The sequence below is a fragment of the Mobula birostris genome, chromosome 2 (genome assembly GCF_030028105.1).
Source record: "Mobula birostris isolate sMobBir1 chromosome 2, sMobBir1.hap1, whole genome shotgun sequence".
In the NCBI taxonomy this organism is placed as follows: Eukaryota; Metazoa; Chordata; class Chondrichthyes; order Myliobatiformes; family Myliobatidae; genus Mobula; species Mobula birostris.
The window spans coordinates 141,492,780-141,520,583 of NC_092371.1; the positions used below are offsets into that span (position 1 = coordinate 141,492,780).

At 37.0% G+C, this 27,804-nt stretch overlaps 1 protein-coding gene across 10 annotated transcripts in view; it reads left to right on the forward strand.

Annotated features, from left to right (window-relative positions):
* eya4 (EYA transcriptional coactivator and phosphatase 4) overlaps positions 1-27,804 on the forward strand; it is a 454,812-nt gene that overhangs the window by 21,464 nt on the left and 405,544 nt on the right. For all 10 annotated transcript variants that reach the window (XM_072249790.1, XM_072249815.1, XM_072249809.1 and 7 more), the window contains exon 2: positions 5,677-5,783. In XM_072249790.1, coding sequence (XP_072105891.1) covers positions 5,751-5,783 — 33 coding nt within the window. In that variant the 5' untranslated portion in view covers positions 5,677-5,750. The remainder of the gene's footprint in view (positions 1-5,676; positions 5,784-27,804) is intronic.

A 27,804-nucleotide genomic window follows, 5' to 3' on the forward strand; every position in this document is an offset into this window, starting at 1 on the left:
TATTATAGAATTATATGGAGTTGGCTTTACTGGGCATGCTTTTGCTTTATCACTCTTTATCTTAGTGTATTTATTACAACTCTGTATTTCCCTTCTGTACATTTGATTACTTCTTCATATTTTACTTTCCTGCAGCATTCCAGGTCTTGTTGGGTTTACTATTTGTAAAATTTTGGGTAACTGTGAAATTTGAATCTATCAATTGAAATATAATTTGGTGCTTCACTTTTAATTTCTCCTGAGATTTCTTGATTCTTGGTTTTATGTCCATTTCTACAGCTCCTGCAGTAGAATTGAGTCTTAATTTTAGGTTACATAATTGGTATTGGGCCAAATAAAGCATTACAGTTTCCTTTGTTTAATGTAATTCTATGAAATGCATCAAATATTCAAAATTTTCTAGTCAATTGTTCATTCATCCAGATCATAAATTTGTTTAGAAAATTGAGAATTAATGGGTAGTTTAAATAGAGGGATTGACTATAACCAGGCTTTCCTGGAAGGTCTGGAAAATATTAATTAAAACAAGACATTGAATTGTTGGGATCCTTTATATCTACAAGTGTCAAGTTAAGAGATTTTTCCCTTTCCAATAAAATATGTTTGCAAGTGAACATGCGTAACACACAGTCTGCAACATACTTTCAGAAAAATTACACTGAAGCCATATTATTTATTGTAGTACATAATTCATTTCCAGGAAACATAGCCACAATGTACATTGCTTGTATTTCACACTAACGCTACATAATTCAAATTATTCTCCCTAGACACAACTCAGATTAGAAGAGTGTTCTAGTTATATTCCTAAATTGTTTTTTCTACACTCAGATAATTTGAAAATGTTAGATCCTTACCACAGGTTTTACATGAATTTTTCTGAAGTTGTTGTGGCACTAAGTTGTTTATATGACGATGTCCTCTGTTTTGTTTTGAAATGGAGAGGACCATTCCTAAATACAATAGGATGACACTATGAGCTGAAGAGAGTTTTATTTCTGTTCCAACACGTAATAAAAAGTAAAACGTCCAACTGTATAGATAGTAAAGCCGGAGTTTCTTGTTTGCGAGCTTATTATATGACAATGACATTCAGTTTAGCTTTCCGTGTCTTTTGTATAAATAAAAATGTATTGAGGTGGATTTCCCATTTGTTTTGGCAACTAACTATCTATGTCTTCAAGATATCTTGGAAGGAGAATTCTTATAATTAGGTTGTATAATAAACATAACATGAGCATTTCCATCCTCAGAAAAGGATAGCAAATGTTAAAATTCTAGGATTATTTGTAATTCAAATGTATTTGTTAAATTCAACAATACATTCATACTTCTGAAAGAAATAATTGTAGAATTATTGGATAGAATCCACTATCTTGTGCAGGAATTCTCTCATGCTAAATTAATTATATATTATTGCTAACGTTTCATCAAAATGCTCTGAAATATTTTCCAGCAAGCCTGCTGACATTTTGAAAGCTCAATGGAGTCTGATCACCCAGCCACCGACTGTCACATATTAGGAGTGATGTTCAGATGCAGCAAAAATTAGATGGGTAGTGGGAGAGTTATCTACTACACCCCTGCACTGGCATTATTGGACAACACGAAAGTTATGAGATATTAGGTAATAATATGACAGGAGGTCCGAAGCTTAGTCTACAATCAAAAGAGCATGAAAACATTGTCACCATTCTATGTGAAACCTGGCACAATGACCCCTTTAAGATCCATTGTATCTTTTATTTCAATCAATGAGCAAGTATTGACTGTGCTCCATCCATTGACACCTGAAAATAACACCTTTAATTTAATCCTGATGTACTGTACATGCATAAATTAGGCCTATTTCAATCCTGCTCAAAATTGACTCAATTACTCTCTAAGAGTTAGACTGATAATCCCTCCTGGAAAGACCCAAAACTGAAGGAATTCATGGTCACAATTACCTCAGAACTTGCAAAGCATTACTAACCTGGTTTTGCGGTTAAATTGTATATGAAGCAGATGGTAGGTAGGTATCTCCATGAAGCGGAGCTAGTGCAAACATTGCTCCTCAATAAGGTGTGCAAAAGAGAACAGCTCCCTCTGCACATTTTGTGGACTGGGTCACCTGCTAAAGTCTATCCACCCAGTCCTTTGCCTCATTCTTCTGGCTGGTTGTAAACCATCTGTTCATTTTCCTTGTCATTTTGGATCTTTAGAGGAATGTTGACTAACCAACTATGTCAGGCATAGGTACAATAAACAGTAATATTTGATGGAATTAACCCCTCAGCCATAGCACTGGTCAATAACTTTAGAAACATTGTAAATAGTAAATTTGGGTTAATGTGCCCAATCTTTTTCCCAGGGCCAGGGAATCAAGAACTTGAGGGAATAAGTTTTATGACAGGGGAGGGATTTGACTAAGTCTGAGGATCAACATCTTCACCTGCCAGAGAAATTGAATGCACCTAGTCTTTTTCCTAGAGCTAGGGAGTCATGTACTAGAGGGCATAGTTTAAAGTGGGAGGGGAAGATTTAATATAAATTTGAGGAGCAACTTTTTCACCCAGAGGGTGGTTGGTCTATGGAATGAGCTACCAGAGGAAGTTGTGAGGCTGGTACATTAAAAACATCTAATAGTTACTTGGACAGGTAGATGAATAAAATAAGTTTCAGGGGATATGGACCAAATACAGGTACATGCGCCGTGCTTCGATGGGATTGACTGTTGGACCAAAGGACCTGATTCCACGCTATATGGCTCTCTGTGTCTATGACTAGTAAACACCACACACTAAGCAATCAGCACGCCTTCCTATCACTCACCAAGAAAGCAGAAAACCATTGAATTCTTTAAAAAATATGAGTAATGAAGTACTTCATGCCTAAGCTCCCCATGTATGCTTAACATATGCTATCAGCTGGACCACCAAGGCCAAATCTGGCAGCATTTCCATCAAGTGAAATTTGCATGTGGAATTAATGTCATCATCTGCCTACTTTAGCAACTTCCAGCGTGGACTGCACCCTAACCAATTTCTTGGTTGGTATAAATTGAACTGAGATGTTAATTAGCAACTCTCACAGAAAATCGGAAGTAAATCAATACCCAAAATGTCAAAAGTTACTGCAACGGAATATATTTACATTAACTTCACCATCAATTATATAATTATATATTATATATTCAATTAAATATTCAAATATGTGAAATTTTATAAGAGTGGAAAAATAAGAAATCAAAAATATTTCCCTAATGGTTTTAACAGCATTTTAAAGGTGTAATTTAGTGCATAACTGAGTGATGTAAGTAAAAGTGTATTGCTTCCGTAATCAAATGAATCTTGAGAATAAAAGAAATATAATAATGCATTTTACTTAAAAAGGTACTGATTTTTTTGTACTATCAATAGATTAATTTACATGTGGTGCACGCTGAATGAAGAAAATGTAATTGGAGATACCATAACAGTAACAGTTAGTATGATATATTGAATATCATTGATATCAGGCTCATTTTATTAATGTCTCAAAGCACTTTACAGTCAATAGATTACCTCTAAAGTGCAGTTGCCAGTTGTTGTGCGAGCAAATGCAATAACTAATTTGCACAGAGAAAGGTCTGAGAAGCAATAATTTATGAATGACTAGATAAATCTGTTTTCTCTGCTTTTGTTTGAGGCAGCTTTATTGCTCCAGGCTCTTAAGAAACTTCATTTCCTTTGAAATATTTTAATCTGCACAGACATGAGCACTCTTTAACAACTTGTCAAAAACATGGCACCTCAGACAATGCAGTAATAAATCTGTCTGCTTTTCCAGGTTATGTGCTGTGGTCTGTAGTAGGGTTTGAATAAAAGAAATGTGGTTTTTATTGTAAAACTATAAAATAGATTGTTCAGAATGCTTATTCCATGCAAAATTAAATAAAAGCATCTCAATTTTAAAAAAATGTTTTGAATTGAATGGATTATATTCAAATATTTGTATTTATTCCACAAACCTTTTTCCTGCAAAGGTGTAGTTGAGGCCTAGTGAATGGTGATGGACAAGTAAACTACTAACTTCCAAGGAAATTTGTATCCTTAGTAATAGCATGGTGCAGCATCTGAATACCAACAAGGCTATAGCATTCACTACTGGGTTCAGCCAGACATGGTAAATAGATGATCTGTCTTCACCATTACAGAAGTTAGTGCTCAGCTAGTTGAGTTCACTCCATGCACTGGGTGTAAATCCCAGAACTCACTACTGAATGGCACTGTGGGAGTATTTTCACCAGAACAACAGTGTCTGTTCAAGAAGATAGTTCACTACCACTTTCTCAAGGGCATTATGGATGATGGATAAATGTTGGCCTTGGCAATGATGCTCAGATCCTAATAAATAAGTCAATAATACAAGAAGTCAGTGTTGCATACTGTTTCATAGTGAATTACTATTTTCAATCTATTTGACTTTGTCTCTTGTTTCTGTCATAGTGCCAAAATTAAATAAACATGCATGCATTATATTATGAGGTTTGAACTTATGCTTTACCCAGCAGCTGTTCAAATTAAGTTTATTCATTAACATTTTTAAGTAATTAAAGGAAAGCCTAAGTAGATGATAGTGCGATTGCACTCTGCTTCCGTCTTTGATATCTGATATTGCCACAGCAAAGGCAGTGCCATAGAACAAAGAACTACTCATTTCTATTCAGATATATTAATGGAATTAGGTTGCTGCACAAAGTAGTTTAAATGGACAGTATGCACATGAAGGTTTACCTATAATAAATTATTATTTTGAACAAGGAGGAAAGAAGGCAAATGTATGAAAGAAAATTACATTGTTGGACATCCTTTCATCACAAATGTAGTGTCAATGCAGCTTGATGGCTGCTAATTGACCTCCTGCAATGGTTACAGTGGGTTAGTTTTGTCATTTGAAACCATTAGCCTGCAAATGAACACTTTAGGACAGCAGGGGAAAAGTGAGTCAAAAATTCTTTACTCACTGACCTCGATAATGTTGTAAATGATGGCCATCAAATTATATTATCAGTTTTATAAAATGATACAGCAAGAAACTGTCAGCAACTTTAAATGGGAACATTTTTTGAGGTTGCTCTTCCTATCATTTCCCTATATTGCTCAGCAAGCAGCTTAGTTAATCAGTTTGACATAACCAGGTTAGTGCCTATCACTTTGCGCGTTAGGAGAAACAGCCTGTTCTCTATCATTATGTGTATTTCACATAATCCTGAAGGAATTTTTTTGTGCCACTGAGAAGGGATTGTTCATTGGTAATTGGATAAGGACCCTTTTTGGTGGAATACCAGGCTGACTGCAGTTAAGAGGGATTGCCACAAAATGCATATTGAGTATTTTTCTGGCTATTTGAAAAACTTCATAACAAATGTTATTTTCTCAGGAGTTGGCTTGGATGCTGGCTTTACTGGAACTGCTCACATTATCTACTTTAAAGCATTTACGGACTAATTACTCCCTGATCATATTTTGGGTAGTTATATTATGAAATGTGACTATATTTCAAATGTCTCAACACCAATTAGTAGAATAATAGGCGGCACCTTTCTGTTGCTAAAATAAAACAGCTCAAAAGCTCATGTCCCTTACAAATGTTTTGATTAAGATGAAGTCGTATGTAAAACACAGAAGCAAATGCAGTCTGGTTTCCTTTCAGCAATTGTACTCTAATCTGGAGGGGCAGCAATAGCTTCTGCAAACTAAAAAGAAAGGAAGCCAAGGAACCCCCACATGGAAGACCCACAGGACTTAAATGAACAATCGGTGAGTGAATTACTATGTAAATCAATATTTTGCAATGATTACTTCATCTTGAGAAAAAAAATTGAATTATTGCTGAGATATTAGCTGAATATGCAAGTTGAATTTTCTTTTTCTTTTCAAGAAACAAAAATGTACACTTCAGATGGGATTATAAAATTGTTTTCTATTAATAATTTTATACTTAGAGAAGTGAAATACTCCGTGTGTAACTAGCAGTAAATAGAATATTTCAGCATGTAATACATTTTTTAAAACGGTATAAGTAATGATGCTGGCAATTTCACAAAACCTTCATATTTGTTCTTGGTGCCACTTCTTCATTAATTAAATGCACTTTAGATTTTTTTCAAGGTAATAAATGTATTATGCAACAAGCTGTTGCCCTTTTGTAGTGAAAATAAAGAAATAGAATTAGTTTTAGTTTTAGCCAGATGATAAACATACATAAACATAAATCATGAGTATATCTTGCTGTATGTTATGCAAATGTTTTTTTAAAGTGTAATCTTCTTTGGGTTGACATAAAAAGAATAGAAGTTTGAATCATTTATTTCTCTTTCAATGAGTTGATATCAATTCTACATGAGAGGAGCAAATGAAAAACAGATGATTTTTAATGCAATTTCAGTGGTTGTTTGTGGTTATATTTCTGATTTTTGTTTGCCTTAAGTTGGTTGATAACAGTATGAATACGGTAACATTTTTACAAGGCTTGTAAATTACTTAACAAAGCATTTATTCCTTCTCTGCATAAATAAGGCTGACACGATTCCTAATTGACTAGCTGTTTAGTCACAGAATTATGTGGAGATTTATTAACCAGGTACTCCTAAAGAGAGGGAGAGAGTAATATGAACCATTCAGGATACTTATAAACAAGGAAATCTAATGCAGCATTTGATATTAAATTAAGTCCTTTACTGATGTCAGGGACCTCCATTGCACATTAAGAGATGCATTCCTTAAGTAAAATATAAACTTAATATACAGTTTAATCTTTTATGCAGAATTAGTTTTTTTTTGTTTTGGTTTATAGTACATCAGCTGTAGTAATACAACTCTCTTCTATATTTAAACTGGCCTGTTACTTAAACTATTGGATTAAGCAGATGTGTTCATATAATTTTAAAATACTTTCAGGATTAGTTAACCATTTGTAGCTATATTTCACTTAGCATTGTCACTGGAAACCACAGTCCACTGTTTGTTCAGAACCAATAACACTGTAAAGCTTTCCATGATACAGCTTGCAAACATTCAGCAATTTGCTAAGGAAGGATTTGCGTTGTCAAATGAGCGTTAATATCTTGTAACCAGCTGCTTATATGACAGTTGATCTACTGTATGTTTCAATTCTATAGTCCCTACAAAAGCCAATAGAAGCACTTGTTGGCTTCACTATCTGAATACCAGTCATATATAATGTCTTCAGTTTCCTAACAATAATGCCACTGTCTTCTGTTCGCAGCTCCATCAGTTTTTTAAAAATGTTATATGGTGTTAACACCCCTTGTGTTGATCTTCTATTTGCACTCTTTATGATAATTAAACAAACTTTTGTTTTCCATAATGGTGTAGCTAATGGCACTTTTCAAATTTCTTAATAGATTATTCATGTGTGGAAAGTTTAAGTTTTGATACAGTGCTGGTAGCATTTTTTCTTGATCAGTTCACATTACATTATAAATGGAGATTGTTAAGGATGAATTACAGGCACCCATCCTGCATTGAGAAAGGAGATTAATCAGGTTCAGTCGTCATCAATTTGTTAAGGTAAATAATGTTTGATCAACCTAATTGAATTTGTTTAGAAGTAGCAAGAAGGCTTGATGGATACAATGCATTTAATGCAGTCTCCATACATTTTCAGATAGTTTGTGTTAAAGTTCAATATGGAGTGTTGCAAAATGGTGAAGTGTATGGAACACAAGGCAAACTAGCAAATTAGCTCCAAAGTTACCTCAGTGGCAGGAAACCTAGGTAATGGTTGGCTGGTATTTTTGTGATGGAAGACTTTTACCAGCAAGGTTCCAAAGGACATGGTACTCAGTCCATTGTTTTTTTACTATATATTAATGATTTAGTGAAAGGTAGCAGGCATGAAATGTCTGGTACAAAAATTGGCCTTGTGACTGACAGTGAGAAGAAAATCTTTAGACTAGATGGACATATAGATTCATAAATTTATAGTTATACAGCAGCAAAACAAGTTTGTCAATTCAATGCATTCATGGTGACCAAGATGCCTGTTCTACTTTCCTGTGTTTGGCTGCATCCCTCAAAATCTTTCCTATCTGTGTATTGTGCAAATGTGTTTTTTTTTAATGTTGTACTTGTAGTTGTCTCTAACACCTCCTCTGGCAGCTCTTTCCATATACTCTTTGTGACAAAAACTTTCCCATAAGACCCCCTTTACATTTTCCCCTCTTATCCAAACTAACATCCTACTGTAGGAAACAGAATGTGACTATCTACTTCTATATCACTGTCGATAGTTCCAGTGAAGGAAATACCAGCCAAAGCAATCTCCCTTTATAACTCATTCTCTCCTGTACAGGCCAGATCCTTTTGAATATTTTCTGCACTCTTTCTAATGCTATTGTATCCTTCCTGTAAAGTAGAAACCAGAAATGTACAAAATTCTCTAAATACAATCTTAACCAACTTTTTGTGCAACTGTAACATGACCTCCCAGCTCTCTACTCAATGCCACAGCCTTTGTTGCCATTTTCAGGAAAGTATGTAGTTGTACCTCTAAGTCTCTCTATTCTAGAGCACTCCCTAGGCCTCACCATTCACAGTGTTTGGCTTCGTCTGGTTTAACTTGCTAAAATGCATAATTTTGCCCTTGTGTGAGTTAAATTCCGTTAGTTATTCACTTGATCGCTTTCCAAGTTGATCATTATACTGTTGTATCCTAGTATCCACTCTCCAGTATACTAGCAATTTGGTATCATCTGTATATACTGTAGCTAGTGAGGACAGAAGAGTGGATACGTAAGGAATACACAGTAGGTTATTGAGTGGTTTGGAGGGCTTTGGAATGTACATACAAAGACCCTTAAAGAAACCAAGACAGGTAAGAAGGGTGATTCAAAAGGCATAGAGGATGCTTTATTTTATTTGTGGGGACATAAAATATAAGAGCAGCAAAATTTTGTCAGAACTGTGGTTAACTCCAGTTAGGGCTATCGCTATATATCTTGTTGTTGCTAGTTCTGATGACTCTATTACAGTTAAAAAATCTGATTGCTCTGGAAGGTGTGTAGAGGCGACTTAACAAGATGTTGACATAAGAGCTAAACTTAATTTAAGAGGAAAGTTTGGATAACTTATGGTTGTTTTCATTGGCACAGAGGAAACTAAAGTGAGACTTTATTGAGGTAATTAGAACTATGAGCACCTCAAAAGAGTGAATAGTGGGAACTTTTTTCCTGTAGCAAAGGGGTGATACATCAAGGACATGGATGCTAAGTTATTGATAAAAGGATTAAAAGGGAGAGGAAGAAAAAAGTTTGACTCAAAATATAATGAGGTTCTTGATCCTCACAGCCTGAAAAGATGGTGGTGGCAGAAACACCTGTCATACTTGTCTTTGGTATATACATGATAAGCTGTGACCCTCGGGGCCCTGGACCTCATTCTGAAAGGTGAAATTATATTAGGTACTTTTCTTTGACAATATTCTTTATTAATTACTTGCTTTCCCATTCCTTAAAAAAAAGCATCTTAAAATTGAGGTCAGCAGATTACATGAATGAGTAAGCCATTTGTTATGAAAACTAGAAGGGTATCATATCCCAAGTGTAATGTTATAATAGCTGTGTTATATCGGTGGTTCAACAATACGATAACATTCAAATATACCTGTAGAACTTCAAATTCATGAGAGCACTGTGCACAAACAAAAGAAAAAATATGCCCACCGAAAAAGAACGTTCCATTTGTAAACAATAAAGGCTGTGTTTTGCCTTTACTTTAATAAGGTTAACAATATTTTCAGGTCTTGAGACTTAAGCAATTTCAACAATAGATAATCATGAATGTTTTGAAGTTGATATAGTGTGGGTTTACTTTTTTAACCCAAAAATTGCTATTTTAGATTAAGGGTGACTGTGACTGAACATCTATTGCATCATTTGAAACTTGAAACCAAAATGCAGAATTAGAGGTTCAACTTCATGAGTTCCAAAATGTGACAGCTGAACAAGACTGAAGTATTTCTCTGTTGGACAACAAGTTCTCTTAATTTTAATCACATGATCCTGCAGACATAATAGTAAAAGAAAAACATGATTCACTGGTCTCCTTATAAAAGAACTATTGGTGTAATAGGCACACATCTTTAGTTATGTTTACTCCAGTTGGAAATATATCAAATGTGGGAAAATCCCTCCTTATTATGTAGTGATCCAATCGGCAAATTTGCTTGCTACACAACAACTGAAATGTTGTGAATTATTTATTTGTTTTCCGTGAAGATGACTCTGACCTGTATAAAGGTAACAGTAATTTTAAGAAAAATTAATACCTAACTTTAGGATTGGGATTTTAACAGAATCAAAAAAATTACATAACAACATTTTCAGTTTTAACTGAATGGATTGCATTTTCTATACTTTAAAAAAAGTCATTTAATGACAGTTATTTGAATAGGAAGGGTCCAAACATGTGCAGCTTTGGTGCATTTTATTTATCAATACAGTAATCTATGTTTACAGAAAAGTTTTCATTGTTAGAAAAAATGCTTTTAGCACAATGGTGTAGATTTCCAAATAGAGGTTCATTAAGGAAGAATGTAATTCCATCCCTTTGACTAGTCCTATATAAGTTCTGGAAATATTTAGGTCACAGAGACATAGCAACAATCAATGGTAAAATAAATAGGACAGTATCTGTGTTTCTGTTTATTTGGTCAATAGCCTTCACTATCATGGGAAATTATATATAGTATTTTTTTTGTTTCAGGTTTACTTTTGTGTAGGAAAAAATAAATTTTGTGAAATTATGCCTCAGTTTTTCATTTTAAATACTTTGAACATGTGTTAACATTTTACTCAAAGCTGCTTTCAGTAGATTAATATAACTGTTATATTTCCATTTATTAGGTTGACATAAAATGTAGATAGTACATGTTAGGTCCATATTATCGATGTACTGAACAAAGTGGATAATAAATTAAGTTAACCAGTGGTGTCACTGTATAGGTCTCCACTTGAGCTAATGTGCTGTTGAACTAGTATGGAGCAGCATGAACTATCAACATGTACTCTATGTCTTCACCAGCCTATTTAAAGGATTTATCAACTACTTACAATACAGGTTATATTGCGGGCTGATCTCCAGCTGTGTAACAGTTGTGCAAGTGTTTGGTGGTTTTCACACATTTCAAGTTTCAAAGATCCGCCCCTCTTGGTGGTAGGACAGGTGCTACTTTTCCAGTTTGTGCTGGCATCAGGGCTTCAATTGTTCTAAATGATGGTTCCATTATTAATACTTCGAGTCAAGCATAACGAGAAGCATAAACACAAAATGAGCATGAAAATGGAAGAGGAGAAGGAATAAAGATTTCTTTTGTAGGTATTCAATGAGATATTTTCCAACTTGAATTTTAGCAGTGGCCAGTGTTTAATATGTCCCTTAAAAATTTCTATAGATGTACATTGGAGAGTATTCTGACTGGTTACATCACAGACCGTTAAGGAGATTCCAAAGGACACCACTCAAGAGGCTGCAGAACATTGTCGACTTAGCCAGCTCCACCACAGGAACAACCCACCCCACCATCGAGGTCATCTTCAAGAGGCAATGGTAGCATCCATCATTGGGGACTCTCACTATCCAGGACATGCCCTCTTTTCACTACTAAAATCAAGTCAGAGACACAGGAGCCTGAAGACCTACACTGAACAATTCAGAACCAGCTTCTTCCCCTCTGCCATCAGATTTCTGAATGGTCCATTAACACATAAACTCCACCTCATTATGCTTTTTTTTGCACCATTTATTTATTTTGCAATTTATAGTACATTTTTTATGTCTTGCTCTGTACTGTTACTGCAAGACAACATACAGTATTTCATGTCATTTAAGTCATTGATAATAATCTGATTCTGATCTGTGCATCAATTTGGAAGTCTTGTTACACCCAGAGCTTCAATCTCAGATTTGGGCACTGAAGTAACATGACAGCGCTGAAGCTTGGTAAAAATACTAGCAACGTCTTCTACTTTACGTGTACTAACTCTTCTAAACATTACCAGTGCTCCCTATTCAAAGTGAACTGACTTAACTTTCACTCTGTTTTGCCAGAGATTATTAGTCTGAAGGAATGCATGGATTTGTTAGGATTGTATTTGTCTTTTCTCTCCATGCCCTCCCCCGATTGCGGAATTATTTCTCTAAAGCTGGGTGCTTTTGGTGAAGGGACTGCAGATGACCTCAGATGATTTTCTGTAGCAACTTCGAATCTCGGAGATCCAGCTGTGGACTAAACCATCCTGACAGCAGCAGTTCAGGCTGGTGAGATAAATGGCCACCAGAAGAGCACTGACAGAGTGGGGGCTGAAAGGGGGAAACAAATGCTGTCATCTCAGGGAAGGTCAGCAGAGCAGGCTAACTGGCATTGCCCTCAGGAAACTGTTCAGCAATCACACTAGACAGCGGATTACTAGACTGCTGCGAGACCCTTCAAGTGCCCTTGAATATTGATATTCGCAGCCAAGTTGAGAGCGGTTCAAGCTTGCAATGTCACAAGCTAACCTTATGTAACTGCATTCTGAGCTTCCATTGCAGTACTCAGACTCCTGATAGAAACTGCAATAAAGTCTTAAAGATATTTTACATCGTGCTTGGGTCCATGAAATTGGCAATGTCCCCAATTGTAGTTCCTTTCTGGAAAGGACTGGCTTCATGCAAAGTTCTTTTTGCTGACCACAACCTAGCAGTGGCTTTACTAATAAAAGCAAGTTCCAGCCCCTTATGGAGCTAGAAGACGTAGCCTCAACACTCTCTCCACCTAGTTTCTGTTGCCACCTGTTGTGCAGCATCTTTTCCTCTAAGTGAAAAGGTCTGTCAATTAGTGCTGTGTAATTTGTTTTGGAAGCTCTGGTATTTATGTTTGAATGGCTGACTGTGTTTACAAGCTTTGAGATGTTAGCATGAGGTTTGCAGCAGCAGTACAGAGGGTATGAGAACTAGGCAAAAATTGAAGCTGGTTAAAGTTATGAGTGATAGATTGCATGGTTTACACTATTATATACTTGGTAGGATACAATCATTGACAATAAAAACACTAATCTTGATTTTGTATTTGAAATCATTGAACTTTGGGATTTATCTAGTCCTCAAGACTGAACTCCCAGCATTGACCTTTACAGCTAGAATTGGTTTACTCTTGTCACGTTCATCAAGATACAGTGAAAAATTAGTCGTGCAAGTCATCCAAACAGTTCATTTCAAAACATAAGTATGTTGAGGTAGTACAAGGGAAAAGCAATAACAATGCAGAACATAGGTTACAGTTACTGTTACAGGGAGAGTGCAGAGCAGATGCAAGGGGCATGATGACGTAGGTTGTGAGGTCAAGAATTCATCTTTAATATATAAGAGGTCACTTTAACTGTCTTAAAACTGTGGGATAGAAACTGTCCTGGAACTTGATGCTGTCTGTTTTCAAGCTTTTGTATTTTCTGCCCAATGGAAGAGGAGAGAAGGGAGAATGTCTGGTGGAGCAAAGACCTTTGATTATTTTGGCTGCTTTACTGAAGCAGCAAGAAGGGTAGAAGAGGGGAGGCTAGTTTTCCTGATGCGCTGAGCTGTGTCCACAACTCTCTGCAGCTTCTTGTCTCTTGGGCTGAGTAATCGCCGAACCAAGCTATGATACATCCGGATAGAATACCTTTAATGATGCAACTATACAAATTGGTGAGTGTTGATGAGAACATGCCAAATTTCCTTAGACTTCTGAGGAAGTTGAGATGTTGTTGTGCTTCTAAATAGTTGGACCAGGTCAGGCTGTTAGTGATGCTTACAGGTAGGAACTTGAAGATCTCAACCAAAGGGATTAGACGAAGATTTGATCACTAATTTAATTAGTTCAAAGCCTGTTGAAAGGCCTGTTCCATTGCTGGACTGTTCTATATTCTATTTCCGCCTCGGCTCCGTTGATACTTATAGGGTTATGTGCTCTGTCCTCCGTTCCTGAATTCAATGTCCAGCTCTTCTGTATTTCTGCCACTGAGGGAAAGGTTGTTGCTATACCATACCATAACGTTCTCTCTCTCCATCCTGTACTCTGTCTCATCATTATTTGAGATTCAAACTACTATATTGATGTCCTTTGTGAACTTGTAGATGGAGCTAGGGTAGAATCTGTCCACATATTCATCAATGTATAGGGAGTAAGGTAGGCGGCTGAGGATGTTGCCTTGTATGGCATCAGTGTTGAAGATAATTGTGTCAGAGGTGTTGTTGTCAATCCTTACTGGTTGCAATCTGTTGTTCAGGTAGTTAAGGCTCATTTGCAGTGGAAGTTGCTGAGTCCTAGGTCTAAGAATTTGGAGAGGAGATTGTTAGGAATTATTGTATTGAAGGCAGAGCTGTAGTCAATAAATAGGAGTCTGAACTAAGTGTCAGTGTAATCCAGATGTTTGTGAGATGAGTGGGAGATGGTATTGGTCGTGGCTCTGTTTTGGTGTTAGGCGATTTGCAGTGGGTCAGGGTTGCTTGGGAGACAGATTTGATGTGTGCCGTGAGCAGCCTCTCAAAGCATTTCATTTTCAGATGGCTCCAGAGTATGACAACTCTTTGCAAGCTGCTCCCATCTTTCTTCTCCCATTTTCCCTGTGATCATAGACTATCTCTCCTCCTTTGCACAACACCTATTCCATTCACAAAACACATCACCTTTTATAGATTCTGTATAGCTTTACACAATGCACACAGCTGACTAAGCTACAGTTTTGGAGTCCTCGCTGATATATGTAACTACTGACTGATCCAGTTAGTGGTAGTCACATGCTAAGATCATAATAATGATTGTGAAGGATGAAGTTGCTTTGCTGCTTGCATTACATTGAATGGGTAAAGGGTAAGAGTGCAATGTGATCCCTGGACCTTATTTCAAGGCCTAATCCAATTTAGCACCAGTTATGCTCTTAAACATTTATGGTCTTATTTGATGGACTTGAGCCATTACAGTATTATTTTCTAAAAACATTAGCCTTGATTGAAAATATTTATTAAAGTACATAACAACTAATGCAAAATGTTTTTATTGCATTCTGAGTTTTTGCTAGCTTTAATTCAAAAGCATACACGTTGTATTTCATGTGGATAAATGAAGTCCATAGCAACACAGAAACAGGAGCAGGTCATTTAGCCCTTGGAATCTGTTACAGCAGCCACTGTTTTTTTTTGAACGCCTGCATTAATAGTTGATTTACATGCAGATACGGAGGTTATGTGAACTGTAATTTAGTCAATTTAAACTGTTTCTAAATTGAAAGATAATTAGAAATCTATATTCAGAACAAGTGATGTTGTTATTCCTTTACACATTTATAAAGTAATTACAGATTTATCTCTCTGTCTTCAGGCTATTATGAATATTACTCTTTTGTGTCATATTGAGATGATGCACTTTCTAAACCAATTTCTAATGCATGCCAGTCCCCATATTTAGAGCAGGAATATAAAGTGCAGCTGCCTCGCTGCTCTGTATTACCAGAGGTCTACAGGGAATGCTGGTACAGAGGTGCACTCATTGCTTCTGCTTAACACTCATTGCTTCTGCTTAATTACTTGAAAAAATTATCTTAGTATCAACTCTTTAAATACTGATTTAACTGTCAAGTGAAAGAGCCTCATTGCTTGTTTACTCATTTCACTATGAAAACTGTCTAATTTTCCTGTCGGTATCCCAGTACATTGTATTCATGTCACTTCAGTGATCATCAGATCAAAATCATCTCATTGACCTTGTTATAATTCTTTTTAACCATGACTTGTTATGGCATTTAATGAACAAAGGAAAATAGCAATCTTAAGGGGTAGAGATTATAATTGTAATAGGAGCAAAGTATTTGGTTCATAAGAATTGTAGGTTGTATTACCAGGCATTTTATTCCATAGAGTAAATAGAAAAGTAGTAATACCTTGCAATTTTATACTTTTAATGGTTGGAATATTTGGAAAATCAGAGGCAGGAGGCACCCAGGGTAGAATCATATAATTAAGCAACAAATGAAATTGTATCACATATATTGACAACAGTGCTTACTTTGCCAACAGATAGAGAGGAAATATAATACCCTTTCTAAATTAAGATAACCCCCTCACAGCTAGTGCATTCAAGTGCTAATCCATTGTGTTGTGGCAAAAATCCATAGGTGGAGAGTTACGCTTGTTGTCATCAAAAAAAATAGTGTTTCATTTTGCAATGTAGATTATTTTTTTTGTCATTGTATTTTTTGCATATTTGACATTTTGTTTCGCATGCAAAGGAAATTGTCAAGTCAGAATTAGAATTCGGAAAAATGTTGTCTCGTTTTTACTGTGTACTGTACCAGCAGTTATGGTTGAAATGACAATTAAAAGTGACTTGAGTTGAGTTGACTTGACTTGAGAATCAGGTTTATTATCACCGACATGTGACATGAAATTTGTTAACTTAGCAGCAGCAGTTCAATGGAATACATAATATATCAGAGTAGAAAAAAATAATAAATAAAATAATAAAAATAATAAATAAGTAAATCAATTACAGTATACATATATTGAACAGATTAAAAACCATGCAAAAAATAGAAATAATGTATATTAAACAAGTAAGGTAGTGTCCAAGGGTTCAATGTCCATTTAGGAATCAGAAGGCAGAGAGGAAGAAGCTATTCCTGAATCGATGAGTGTGTGCCTTCAAGCTTTTGTACCTTTTACCTGAAGTATCCAATCCACCAGTGAGAAAAAGGCATGCCCTGGGTGCTGGAGGTCCTTAATAATGGACGTTGCCTTTCTGAGACACTGCGCCCTGAAGATATCCTGGGTACTTTGTAGTCTAGTACCCAAGATGGAGCTGACTAGATTTACAACCCTCTGCAGCTTCTTTCAGTCCTGTGCAGTAGCCAGTTATTTGCCAACTACCATTTTGTACAAAAGCTTCCATTTTCTTCTGTTCCCAATAAAAATATCTTAGGAAATTACAATTAGGAAAGAAATAAGAGGGATGGAGCAGAGGGAAGGTAGAATAGCATCTCTTCTGTTTAATTAGGAAATCAACTGATGCACAGTAAACTTCAGAATCAGGTTTCTTATTCATGGACATATATTGTGAAATAAGATGTTTATACTTTATTGTCGCCAAACAATTGATACTAGAACGTACAATCATCATAGCGATATTTGATTCTGCGCTTCCCGCTCCCTGGATTACAAATCGATAGTAAATATTAAAAATATTAAAAATTTAAATTATAAATCATAAATAGAAAATATAAAAATGGAAAGTAAGGTAGTGCAAAAAAACTGAGATCCAGGTCTGGATATTTGGAGGGTACAGCCCAGAGGCGGGTCAGGATCCGTTCATCAGTCTTATCACAGTTGGAAAGAAGCCGTTCCCAAATCTGGCTGTACGAGTCTTCAAGCTCCTGAGCCTTCTCCTGGCGGGAAGAGGGACGAAAAGTGAGTTGGCTGCGTGGGTCATGTCCTTGCATGATGTTCGCACAGCATGCAGTGCAAGACGTAAAAATTATTAAAAGTTATAAAAGTAAATAGTGCGGAAGAGGAATAATGAGATAGGTTTTATGGACCGCTCAGACGTCTGATGGTGGAGGGGAAAAATTGTACATGAAAACATTGAGCGTGTGGCTTCAGGTTCATGCACCTCCTCCCCAATGGCAGAAACAAGAAGAGGGCATGTTCCAGATAGTGAGGGCCCTAAATGATACAATGGCACTGCCTCTTGAAGATGCCCTCAATAATGTGGATTGTGCCCAAGTTGGAGCTAGATTTAAATTTAAATTTAAATAGACGCTAAATTTAACATCAGAAATTCTAAAGTATTTGAAATCTGTAATGTTTATATAAAAGGAAAAGTGGTTATGTATTAAATTTCTATCATTAGAATTAGTGATTTGATAACTGCAATCTTTTAAGAACAATTTACCATCTTCTGGTAAAATTAAATTCATAATGTAGACTTGCAATGAAACAGTATATGAAGGTAATTTAATGTACTTTTCTAGAGGTAATTAATTTGGAGTCACAGGGTTATTTATACCATACCTTATCTTAGAACCTTTAGTTCACTACATTTCAAATGAAAAATTAATGGTGTGTTTAGTGACATCAGGTGAGAAGTCACAACTTATTAAAGTTATTTTAGTTTACATTCAGACATACAAAACACCAAGTGTTAGTAAAATGTTGGCAGTTTGTCCCAGTATTTAAAGACCAGAATGATCTCTAATTTTGACTCAAACCTTACTGGAAAAATGCTTTATATTTTACTGCAGGGCAAAGAAATAGCCTTGGAAATAGTGATTTTTTTCCCACTGTAAAATAAAAGCTTTTTAGACTGAAACGATGAAGAGAAATCAGTGAAGTACAAGTTCCTACATAAGCTGGATCATGGCAAATGATAGAAGAACTTATTTCAAGCCTTCAGTCAGGATTAGCATGTGTGTTTATTCTATTTTGCCTTTTCCTCAAAACTTCACTAGATTCCAGTCTGATTGAGATGGAATTGTGAACAATTAGTAATTGTCAGGCTTTTATCAAACTCATTAAATCTTTAGAAAGGCTATTTCTTGCAATTTCGTTTAATTCAGGCATATAGTAAGAAATGGATTGAAGCTTTTATTTTTTGTGTCATCAGTGATAAGAAGCTGCCTACTTTTCAATTAGTATTGTTATTTTTCTTATCTCATCACAGCAAAGCCTCACCTATGGAATTTTTCTTTGCTTTCATTTTTTTTATCTACCTGTGAAATATTGTATTACTTAGCTCCAAATAATAACTTCATGATATCGGCTTTATCAACTGAAGAAAGCTTTTGATTCTTTTGTTAATAAAATAATTAGTAAACATATAACAGTGATTTGGCAATCAGTGAGAATTTGTGCACTTCTAAATTATTAAAATGAAATGTTTTCACTTTTGAACTTCGGGCCTGTCTGCTGGAGGTACAGGAGTTATTGGAATTATTTCCATGCCACAGGATAGGATAAAAATCACTCAGGATTCTTACTCTGTATGTTGTCTGCTGGCGAGAATTTGTCTCTTTATTGGATGCCAGTGGAATCTGACCTACCTCAATGTCTTCTCTGATTCAACAGCTGATGCAGATATATTGTGTGAAGAGTGTGCAGAATGGCTAAATTGCTAGAGAGCATTTTCAAGAGCAAACAATAGAAAGTAATGAAAAATGCAGGAAAACTAAATCGGATGATTCAGTGAAAATATATAGGTTAATAGAACCAGGATTTAATCCTCACATCCAGAGGTTACAATGACCAGTTTGCATACTCTCCGTATGACTGTCAATTTCTCCCCAGTGCTCCGATTTCTTTCCACATTAAAAAGAGATGCTCGCTGATAGATGAATTGACTGTTGCCAACTATACCAATAGTAGTGCATGATAGAAGATAATGAGCATGTGAGAGAGAATTTTTAATAGAAAACTAAATGAAGAAGAAGCTCTGACCATGGATTTATAGACTTAATTGACTGAATATTAAATCACCTGATTCTTGGATTGGGTAATCTAATAACTAATACTAACTTACACACATTTTAAGTTTGTGTTATTTCTACTTATTCATTGTGATTCAGATTCTTTTAACATCATCAGTATTTTTCCAATTTACATGTAAACTGAACTCTGGTATTTCATCAGTGTCACAAGTTTCCAACAGTGATTACAAGCTCATGTTGATGAAGCCATAATAAATCAAATATTTAAATTATCCTATAAAGTATTAAAATTAAATTAGATTTATATTTCCTTCATATTTGATTTATATTAAAAGGGTGCCTTGTGACTTAATGTATAAAAGGAGTGCAACATCTCAGATTTATACAATACAAATTAAGCTGGTAGTACTCCTCATTTATGTAACTAGTATTATTAGAAAAGTTAATTCAGATAGAGTGTCATTATTGCATTTGGCCTTAGTACAATTGAGTCTAAGGAGTTATAAAAAAGAATTTGATTGAGAGCATATGTGTGTGTTTGTGTGTCAGAAGATACAGTACAAATGTATGTGTTCACCTTCAAGCACTTGTCCACATGTTAGCCAGAGGGTGGTGAAGCTGTGGAATTCATTGCAACAGGCAGTTGTGGAGGCTAAATCCTATGTCTTATGTGAACAGATATTAATTACATCTAATCCTTTATTGACCTATATGGGTCAATATTATAAATGCTCACAAAGCTAATGATAACAATGTTTAATCTGTTGAGAAAGGGGAGAAGTTCATCTCCTTTCCATTAGTTACAGTACATGGCACATAGCAAGGATGCATGAATTGTCATGCAGGCCCCCACTTTTGCTCATTAGCTATTAGTTTACAGCTCGAAGTAAAATATTGATTCCCAGAAGTTTTCTGGGACATGTATTAATGGAGATCATGCTTACTTAGAATCAGATGACAGCTCTAAGATCCTGCATTTACCTCACTCGCTGTTCCTCACCAGCACTAATCACCCACTCCCTACCACCCTCAACATTTACAATGGTGTTTCACCTTGCTGCTTGAAAAGTTCATTGAAAGTGCGTGAGAGGATGTGGCACTGATCTGTATTTCGCCACAATTTATGATGTCACTGTGAATATTCTTCTGCTAGACGCAAATGACCTTTTGCTTTAACTTGAATAGTCCTCGATGTTTTTAAATAGAAAAGAACAATGTACTGTTCTTGTTCTCAGGTAGACATTGAACATGTAAGTCAACTGTTTGTTTTTGAATATTCAGATGTGTGACTAAGTCAAGGTGGGCTTTGCAAGGGATTAACAAACTGAGTCCCTCTTACTTATTAGAGCAAATTACTTCCATGAAACAAAAGGCATGACACCAAAGTGAAAACTGCTACAAGATAGGTCTGGAAAGTTTTGGTACATTGAGTGGCAGGAGCTCATATATAACAGCAAATATTTATGTTACACAATTGCTCTCATAATGTGTTCCCATCCAAGAGTGAGAGATCTGTAATCACTCCTTTAACCATGTTAAGACCACTGAAGAGTTTTGTAAACATCAGTTTGATTTACAGTCACTTTTTAATGTAATAGCCTAAAACAGCAGAATGGATAAAACATGTTGTTACGCCAGTTACTCTTATGAGTAAGAGACTGGAATAAATCGACCATAAGATGTAGGAGCAGAATTGGCCCATTTGGCACATCAGGTCAGCTTCACCATTCAATTGTGAGTGATTTATTATTCCTCTCAACCCAATACAAATTTATTGTCATTTGACTGTACATACATACAACCAAGCAAAACACCATTTCTCCAAACCACGGTGCACCCATAAAACGTATAACACACACAGTACATGAAACAAAATATTACCACAAATAAGTTAATAAAATATAATTCAAGGTGCATGTAGTACACAGCACAGGTAAACAATAAGCAGCTGGCTGTCTTAGTAATGAGACCTCAGTGGTGGCAGGGCGTTCATTCGTCTCACTGCCTGAGGAAAGAAGCTGTTACCCAGTCTAGCATTCCTAGTCCTGATGCTCCTGTACCTACCTCCTGACAGTATTGTGTCAAAGGGATTGTGGGATGGATGGTAAGGATTCTCAACCTTGCATCAAGCCCCGATAAATGTCACAAATAGCAGAGAGGGAGATTCCAGTGATCCCCTTGGCAATTTTTACTGTCCCCTGTAGGGTCATGCTATTCCGATGCCTTGCAGTTTCCATACTACGCAATGATATACCCAGACAGGACAGGACACTTTCTATGGTGTTCAAGTCAAGTCAAGTCGCTTTTTATTGTCATTTCGACCATACATTACACAGTAAAAGTGAAACAACATTGTCCAGGACCATGGTGCTACATGAAACAACACAAGACTACACTGGACTAAGTGAAACAACACAAGGCTACACTAGACTCCGTAAAACAACACAAAAACTACACTAGACTACAGACCTACACAGGGCAGTACAATAAATAATAAACAAGACAATAAGCACAGTAGAGGACAAATTACAATATAATAAATGATGTAGATGTCAGTCTAGACTCTGGGTATTAAGGAGGCTGATGGCTTGGGGGAAGAAATTGTTGCACAGTCTGGTCGTGAGAGCCCGAATGCTTCGGTACCTTTTCCAGATGGCAGGAGGGAGAAGAGTTTGTATGAGGGGTGCGTGGGGTCCTTCACAATGCTGTTGACTTTACAGGTGCAGCATGTGGTGTAAATGTCTGTAATGGTGGGAAGAGAGACCCCGATGATCTTCTCAGCTGACCTCACTATCCGCTGCAGGGTCTTGCGATCCGAGCCGGTGCAATTCCTGAACCAGGCAGTGATGCAGCTGCTCAGGATGCTCTCAATACATCTTCTGTAGAATGTGGTGAGGATGGGGGGCAGGGGGAGATGGAATTTTCTCAGCCTTCACAGAAAGTAGAGACACTGCTGGGCTTTCTTGGCTATGGAGCTGCTGTTGAGGGACCAGGTGAGATTCTCCTCCAGGTGAACACCAAGAAGTTTGGTGCTCTTAACAATCTCAATGGAAGAGCCGTCAATGTTCAGCAGAGAGTGGTCACTCCGTGCTCTCCTTAGTCAACAACCATCTCTTTTGTTCACATTCAGAGACAGGAATGACTGTGTTGATTCCTGTAGAAAGTTGTCAGAATGGGGTCAGGGAGCCTTGTACACCTCAATCTCCTCAGAAAGTCTAGACGCTATTGTGCCTTCTTGACCAGTGAGGAGGTGTTGTGGGTCCAGATTAGGTCATTAGTTCAGGTACACCAAGGAACATTGTGCTCTTCACACTCTCCACGGTAGACCCAATGAAGAGTTGTCAACTTGTGCCTTCCTGAAGTCCACAATCATCTCTTTTGCCTTATCCACTTGAGAATCAGGTTGTTGTTTTCACACCATTTGACAAGCCACTCTACCTGCTGTCTGCATGCTGGCTCATTATTTTTGCTGATGAGGCCAGTCACTAATATCATCAGCAAACTTGACCTGGATCTGGCAGTGCAGTCGTGTGTCAGCAACATGAACAGCAGTGAGATAAGCACACAGCCCCAGGGGGCACCAGTGCTCAGCATGACTGGAGCTTGAGATATTGCTGCCAACTCAGACTGACAGGGGTCTTTCCATCCAGCAGTCCAAGATCCAGTTACAGAGAGGGTTGCTGAGTACCAGTGAGGCCTGGTAACCCACCACCCTCTGAGGGATGATCGTGCTAAACACCAAGCTGTTGATGAATGAGGCATTGCTTTCTCAGTGGGACCAGATGGAGTTGAGGGCCGAGGTTATGGCATCATCGGTGCATTGGTTTGAGCAGTTGACAAACTGGAAAGGGTCCAGGAAGGGCTAGAAGATGGGATTTTATATGATCCATTAATAGCTGCTCAAAGCACTTCATGGTTGTTGAGGTTTGTGCCGCTGGGCGCTGATCATTTAGGCCATTTACGATCACTCCCTTGGGCATTGGAATGATGCTGCCTGCCTTGAAGCCCACAGGGACTGTAGACTGTTTCAAAGTGGTATTAAAGATGTCTGTTAAGACCTTTGTTAGCAGGGCTGCACAATCCCTCAGCACCCGACCAGGTATATTGTCTGGCCCCGCAGCTTTGCGTGGGTTTACCTTGGCTAGGCTCTTCGTCTGCAGTCACCCATGGTTTCTGATTTGCCCTGGCCGTATGCTGTTTAATCACGGGAACATCCTCAATGCATTTTTGTATGTAGCCAGTCATTGAACCCTCATATTTCATCAATGTTGATGTGATGGTCGAAGGTAGCCAGCTCCCTGAATATGCTCTAGTCTGTGCTTTTGAAACAGTTTTGCATCGCTGAGGTGGTCTGGCCAGGTCCTGAACTCCCTGTAAATTGGTTTGACTCATTTAACCAGTGGTCTGTATGCAGGGATTAGCAGAATGGTTATGTGGTCTGAATATCAGAAGTGAGGGCAGGAAGCAGCTTTGTAGTCTCCAGGAATGTTGGTAAAGATCAGGTCCAGTATATTCTACTGCCTTCTCCCCATAACCTTTGGCACCCCTACTAATCAAGAACCTAATCAACCTCCGCTTCCAATATACCCAATGACTTGGCCTCCATAGCCATCTGTGGCAATGAATTCCACAGACTCACCACCCTCTGGCTAAAGAAATTTCTCCTCAGCTTTGCTCTAAAGGGACATCCTTCTTTTCTGAGGCTTTGCCTTCTGGTCCTAGACTCCAAATCTCTATGTCTACTCTATTTAGACCTTTGTGGAAGGTACTGACTACTCCATATTTCTTGTCAAAGAAAGTTTTGATTCCTGTATTGTATGTATTTTCTGCAACAGTGGTTAATGCAGGAAATATGGAGAAATAAAAGTGATAAGGAGAGGTCATTAAATATGTGCTGTTTGTTTATTCAATTCTTTAATTATACCTGTATGTTTGTCCGTTTTTTGCCTATATTTCATTGCTTTCTGCTTTTTTGAAAAGAGCTATTTAGCAATTCTCATTACTTACAGATTTTTCCAATTCAAGGTTTTACTGTGTTGTACTAATCTTCTAAAAAATATCAATAGCATTGTATTTTCACCTTGAGAAAGATACCTCTTTTTGATTTAATTTAAAATTATGTTACTTCTTCCCTACTCTCTATTGTATCTTCTGGAATCCTCTCGTAATCACATAATTCATTAACATACTCTTGTAAATGGCTTGTGAGGATTAAGTGATTTATGTATACACTTCTGTTTTTGTTTGTTTGCCAAGATATACATCTTTACACCACAGAAAGTAACTGTAACCCCATTGCTGCCATTCTGAATGTCGAATTTGCTTGGTGGTGTTAACGCATAAATGCTATCATCTAGTCTGAATTATTTCTTTCTATAATTTCAGCCATATTTCCACTTCTGCCTCAGTTATCTTTATTGAACTTCCCTTCAAGATCCACCTGACCTAAATGAAATCACATTCCACAATTTCTATGGATTAATATTTCAGCATGAGTATAATCTGTTGTGCAGTGTGGTAACAGAAAGTTTGCTAAATGATATCTTGTTCAATTTTGACACCTTTTTTCTTCGGTACTTCACTCTTCATCAATATACATATTGCAGTTTCTATTACATGACTGATTGAAAATTCAAATCCGCAATATCAAGCATCAATGTACATGTTGCATTCACAGGCACTTAAAAACAATTTACCTCTAGAATCTGCTACACATGCTCTGTGCCTCTTGCTTTTTGCTGAATGATTCTATTTTACCTTTCTTTTTCAGTGATTGATGTAATGACATCAGCAGTATTTCAAAATCTGTTGAAAATCTTGCATAGCATGATGGCCCAGAGCAACCTAATTTACGCAATACTCGCAGGTTTCCCTGCCTTTACCAGTGCTTGTACATTTTATTCTACCTTTTGTTTAATTACTTCCAATTCATTCACATCTGACTTAAACTGAACATAAACTTTTTCTGTACAGCTGCAACTTTGCATTTTTTGACTTGTAATTCTTCATGCATTTCCAAAATACAAAGATTTTCTTTATCAAATTTGTGCTGATTAGTACATCATCTTGATTGCAAAGACAATAATCTATACCATGTAGTATCTTGTTTATAATAGATTGATAGATCTTCAGTAAAAGGCTAAAGACCTTTTATGTATATTGATTGTTAAATATTGCTGACGTGCTCTATCCACATACACCCGGCAATATTTATGTGACATATATAATCCAATAAAATCTTTGACTCTTACCAACTCAATGCTATGAATTAAGTCAATGGGTGTTACTTGTTTTCAATTGCTTGGTTCAAAGTATTCACCATATAGTTGAACAGGCTTGCCCACCTTACCCTTGTTACGTACCCCGTAACTGGGTTGTCAAACCAGCAGAAATGGAACACTCATTGCAGTCTGTGATTACTAGAAACTAAGAAAGTTTTATTAACAAAGATATGTAATACAGTGCACTAACCACAAGGATATAAATGTAACAGGTTAGCAATGACAGTGTACACATATACACAGAAATAGAGTAATAGTAATCAACCAAGCTCTATCGCAGTTTAGGGATAAAATGATCAGTCTTAAGGTGAAGCAGAGTTCAGTTCAGTCTAGTGTAGTTCAAAGTAATCACTGTTGTTGTGCCGTTGGAGAGAGAGAGTGAGAGATACAGTTGAGGTTTCAGCAAACCTTTCGATGCCTTCTGATCCTGCCGTGGTCACCGACTGTGACCCCTTCATTCCGGATGCGACCGTTCTTCCGTTTTGAACCCGGCACCCAGGCAAGGGCGGACGCACAACAGGTCCCCTCTGGTCGTACCTTTACACCCTGTGAGCCTCTGACCGATTCCCGCGAATCGGTCCTCCAAACTCCCACCAACTTGTGGGTCACAATGCTCTTTCCAGGGTCTCGTGGCGTGTGTGTCGTGCCTTAGCAAACCCGCTGTTTTTATCCCCCTGATGGGGTATCACCTGTCCATCAAACTTCACATTTCCTATTGTCTCAGCAGGATTGTTAATGAACAGTTCAGGTTCAAAGCAAACTGTCTGTGGCAGACGCCACATACTGAATTATGTGTGTGTCTCTCTCTTGTTATCTCTCTCTTCTCTCTTATTAGCATTTTGAATGGCTCTCCCTTGTCTCTCGTTATCTCTCTCATTAACATCATCCGTTCTGCAGCTCTGCTTGGCTTCACACATGACACCCTGTACAACAAGCAATGGTGCCCAGTTAACATGGCTTCTTTTCACTAGAACTCCATTTAGCTTCAACTTATTTAACTGTTTCCTCCACGTCCTGCAATGAATATGTCTCAGGTTAAGGCTTATATCGTATTTATGTTACAAACAGATTAGCCATGATCTTATTAAAAAGCTGAACAAGTGTGAGGAGCTGAGCATACTATTCTTACTACTAATTCATAGCAACACACACAAGATACTGCAAGAACTCAGCAGGCCAGGCAGCATCTATGGAAAAGAGTAAACAGTTGATGTTTTGGGCCAAAACCCTTCTTCACCTAGCTCGATATGAATACGGTCATTATAACCTGTGATACACATGTGGTATAATTGAATATTTCTCGATAATTACTGAATACTGCAGCTCAGTACCAAGGCTGATCATTGTAACAAGCTAAACGTTTCATTTGTACATTTTAAAGTCTTAAGTTCCTTCCTGGCCCAAATAAGTTTTCAAGTTCAGTGTACTTCTTTGTGAAGGGTACCCAGTTGAATTTACATATGTATATTTTTTCCATAATTATGAAATAAGATGCCACGTTGTTACACTTCAATGCACTGACCATTTAGCTGAAAGGTATTCTCCTTATTGCCATTGTTGTCAGTGCTGTAAATTCTATATAAGCTCAATACTGTGTGTACTTCCTCTCTGTAGCCTCTGGCTGTAAAAACGTACCCCCCATGAAGAAGTCACACCACTGGCATTGTTTAAGTTCCCTAACTCCGCTTTGGTCTTCCATGCTAGATATTAATGTCCCTTTTTGCCAATTAAAACCTTTAACTCTTACAGTCTTCGCACTTCTCTTGTGCTTGGGTTCCTGCTCAGAGGTCCAGCTTTCACAGTTGCTTCCATGACAATAAATTTTGATTGTCTTTATTCATGAATTAAGTCACAAATAAACTTATTATGCATTGTGTGGGCCATGGAAATGCCAAAGTTGCAATGCTAAGCTGGGTCCTTTAATTCTACCTGATTTCTGATCCCTACTTGCAAAGTTATAATTGATTTAAAATTAAAGTGACTAGTTTCACACTATAAAATGATTATTTTCATATTTGTTCACCAATCATGACATCCATTTTTTCC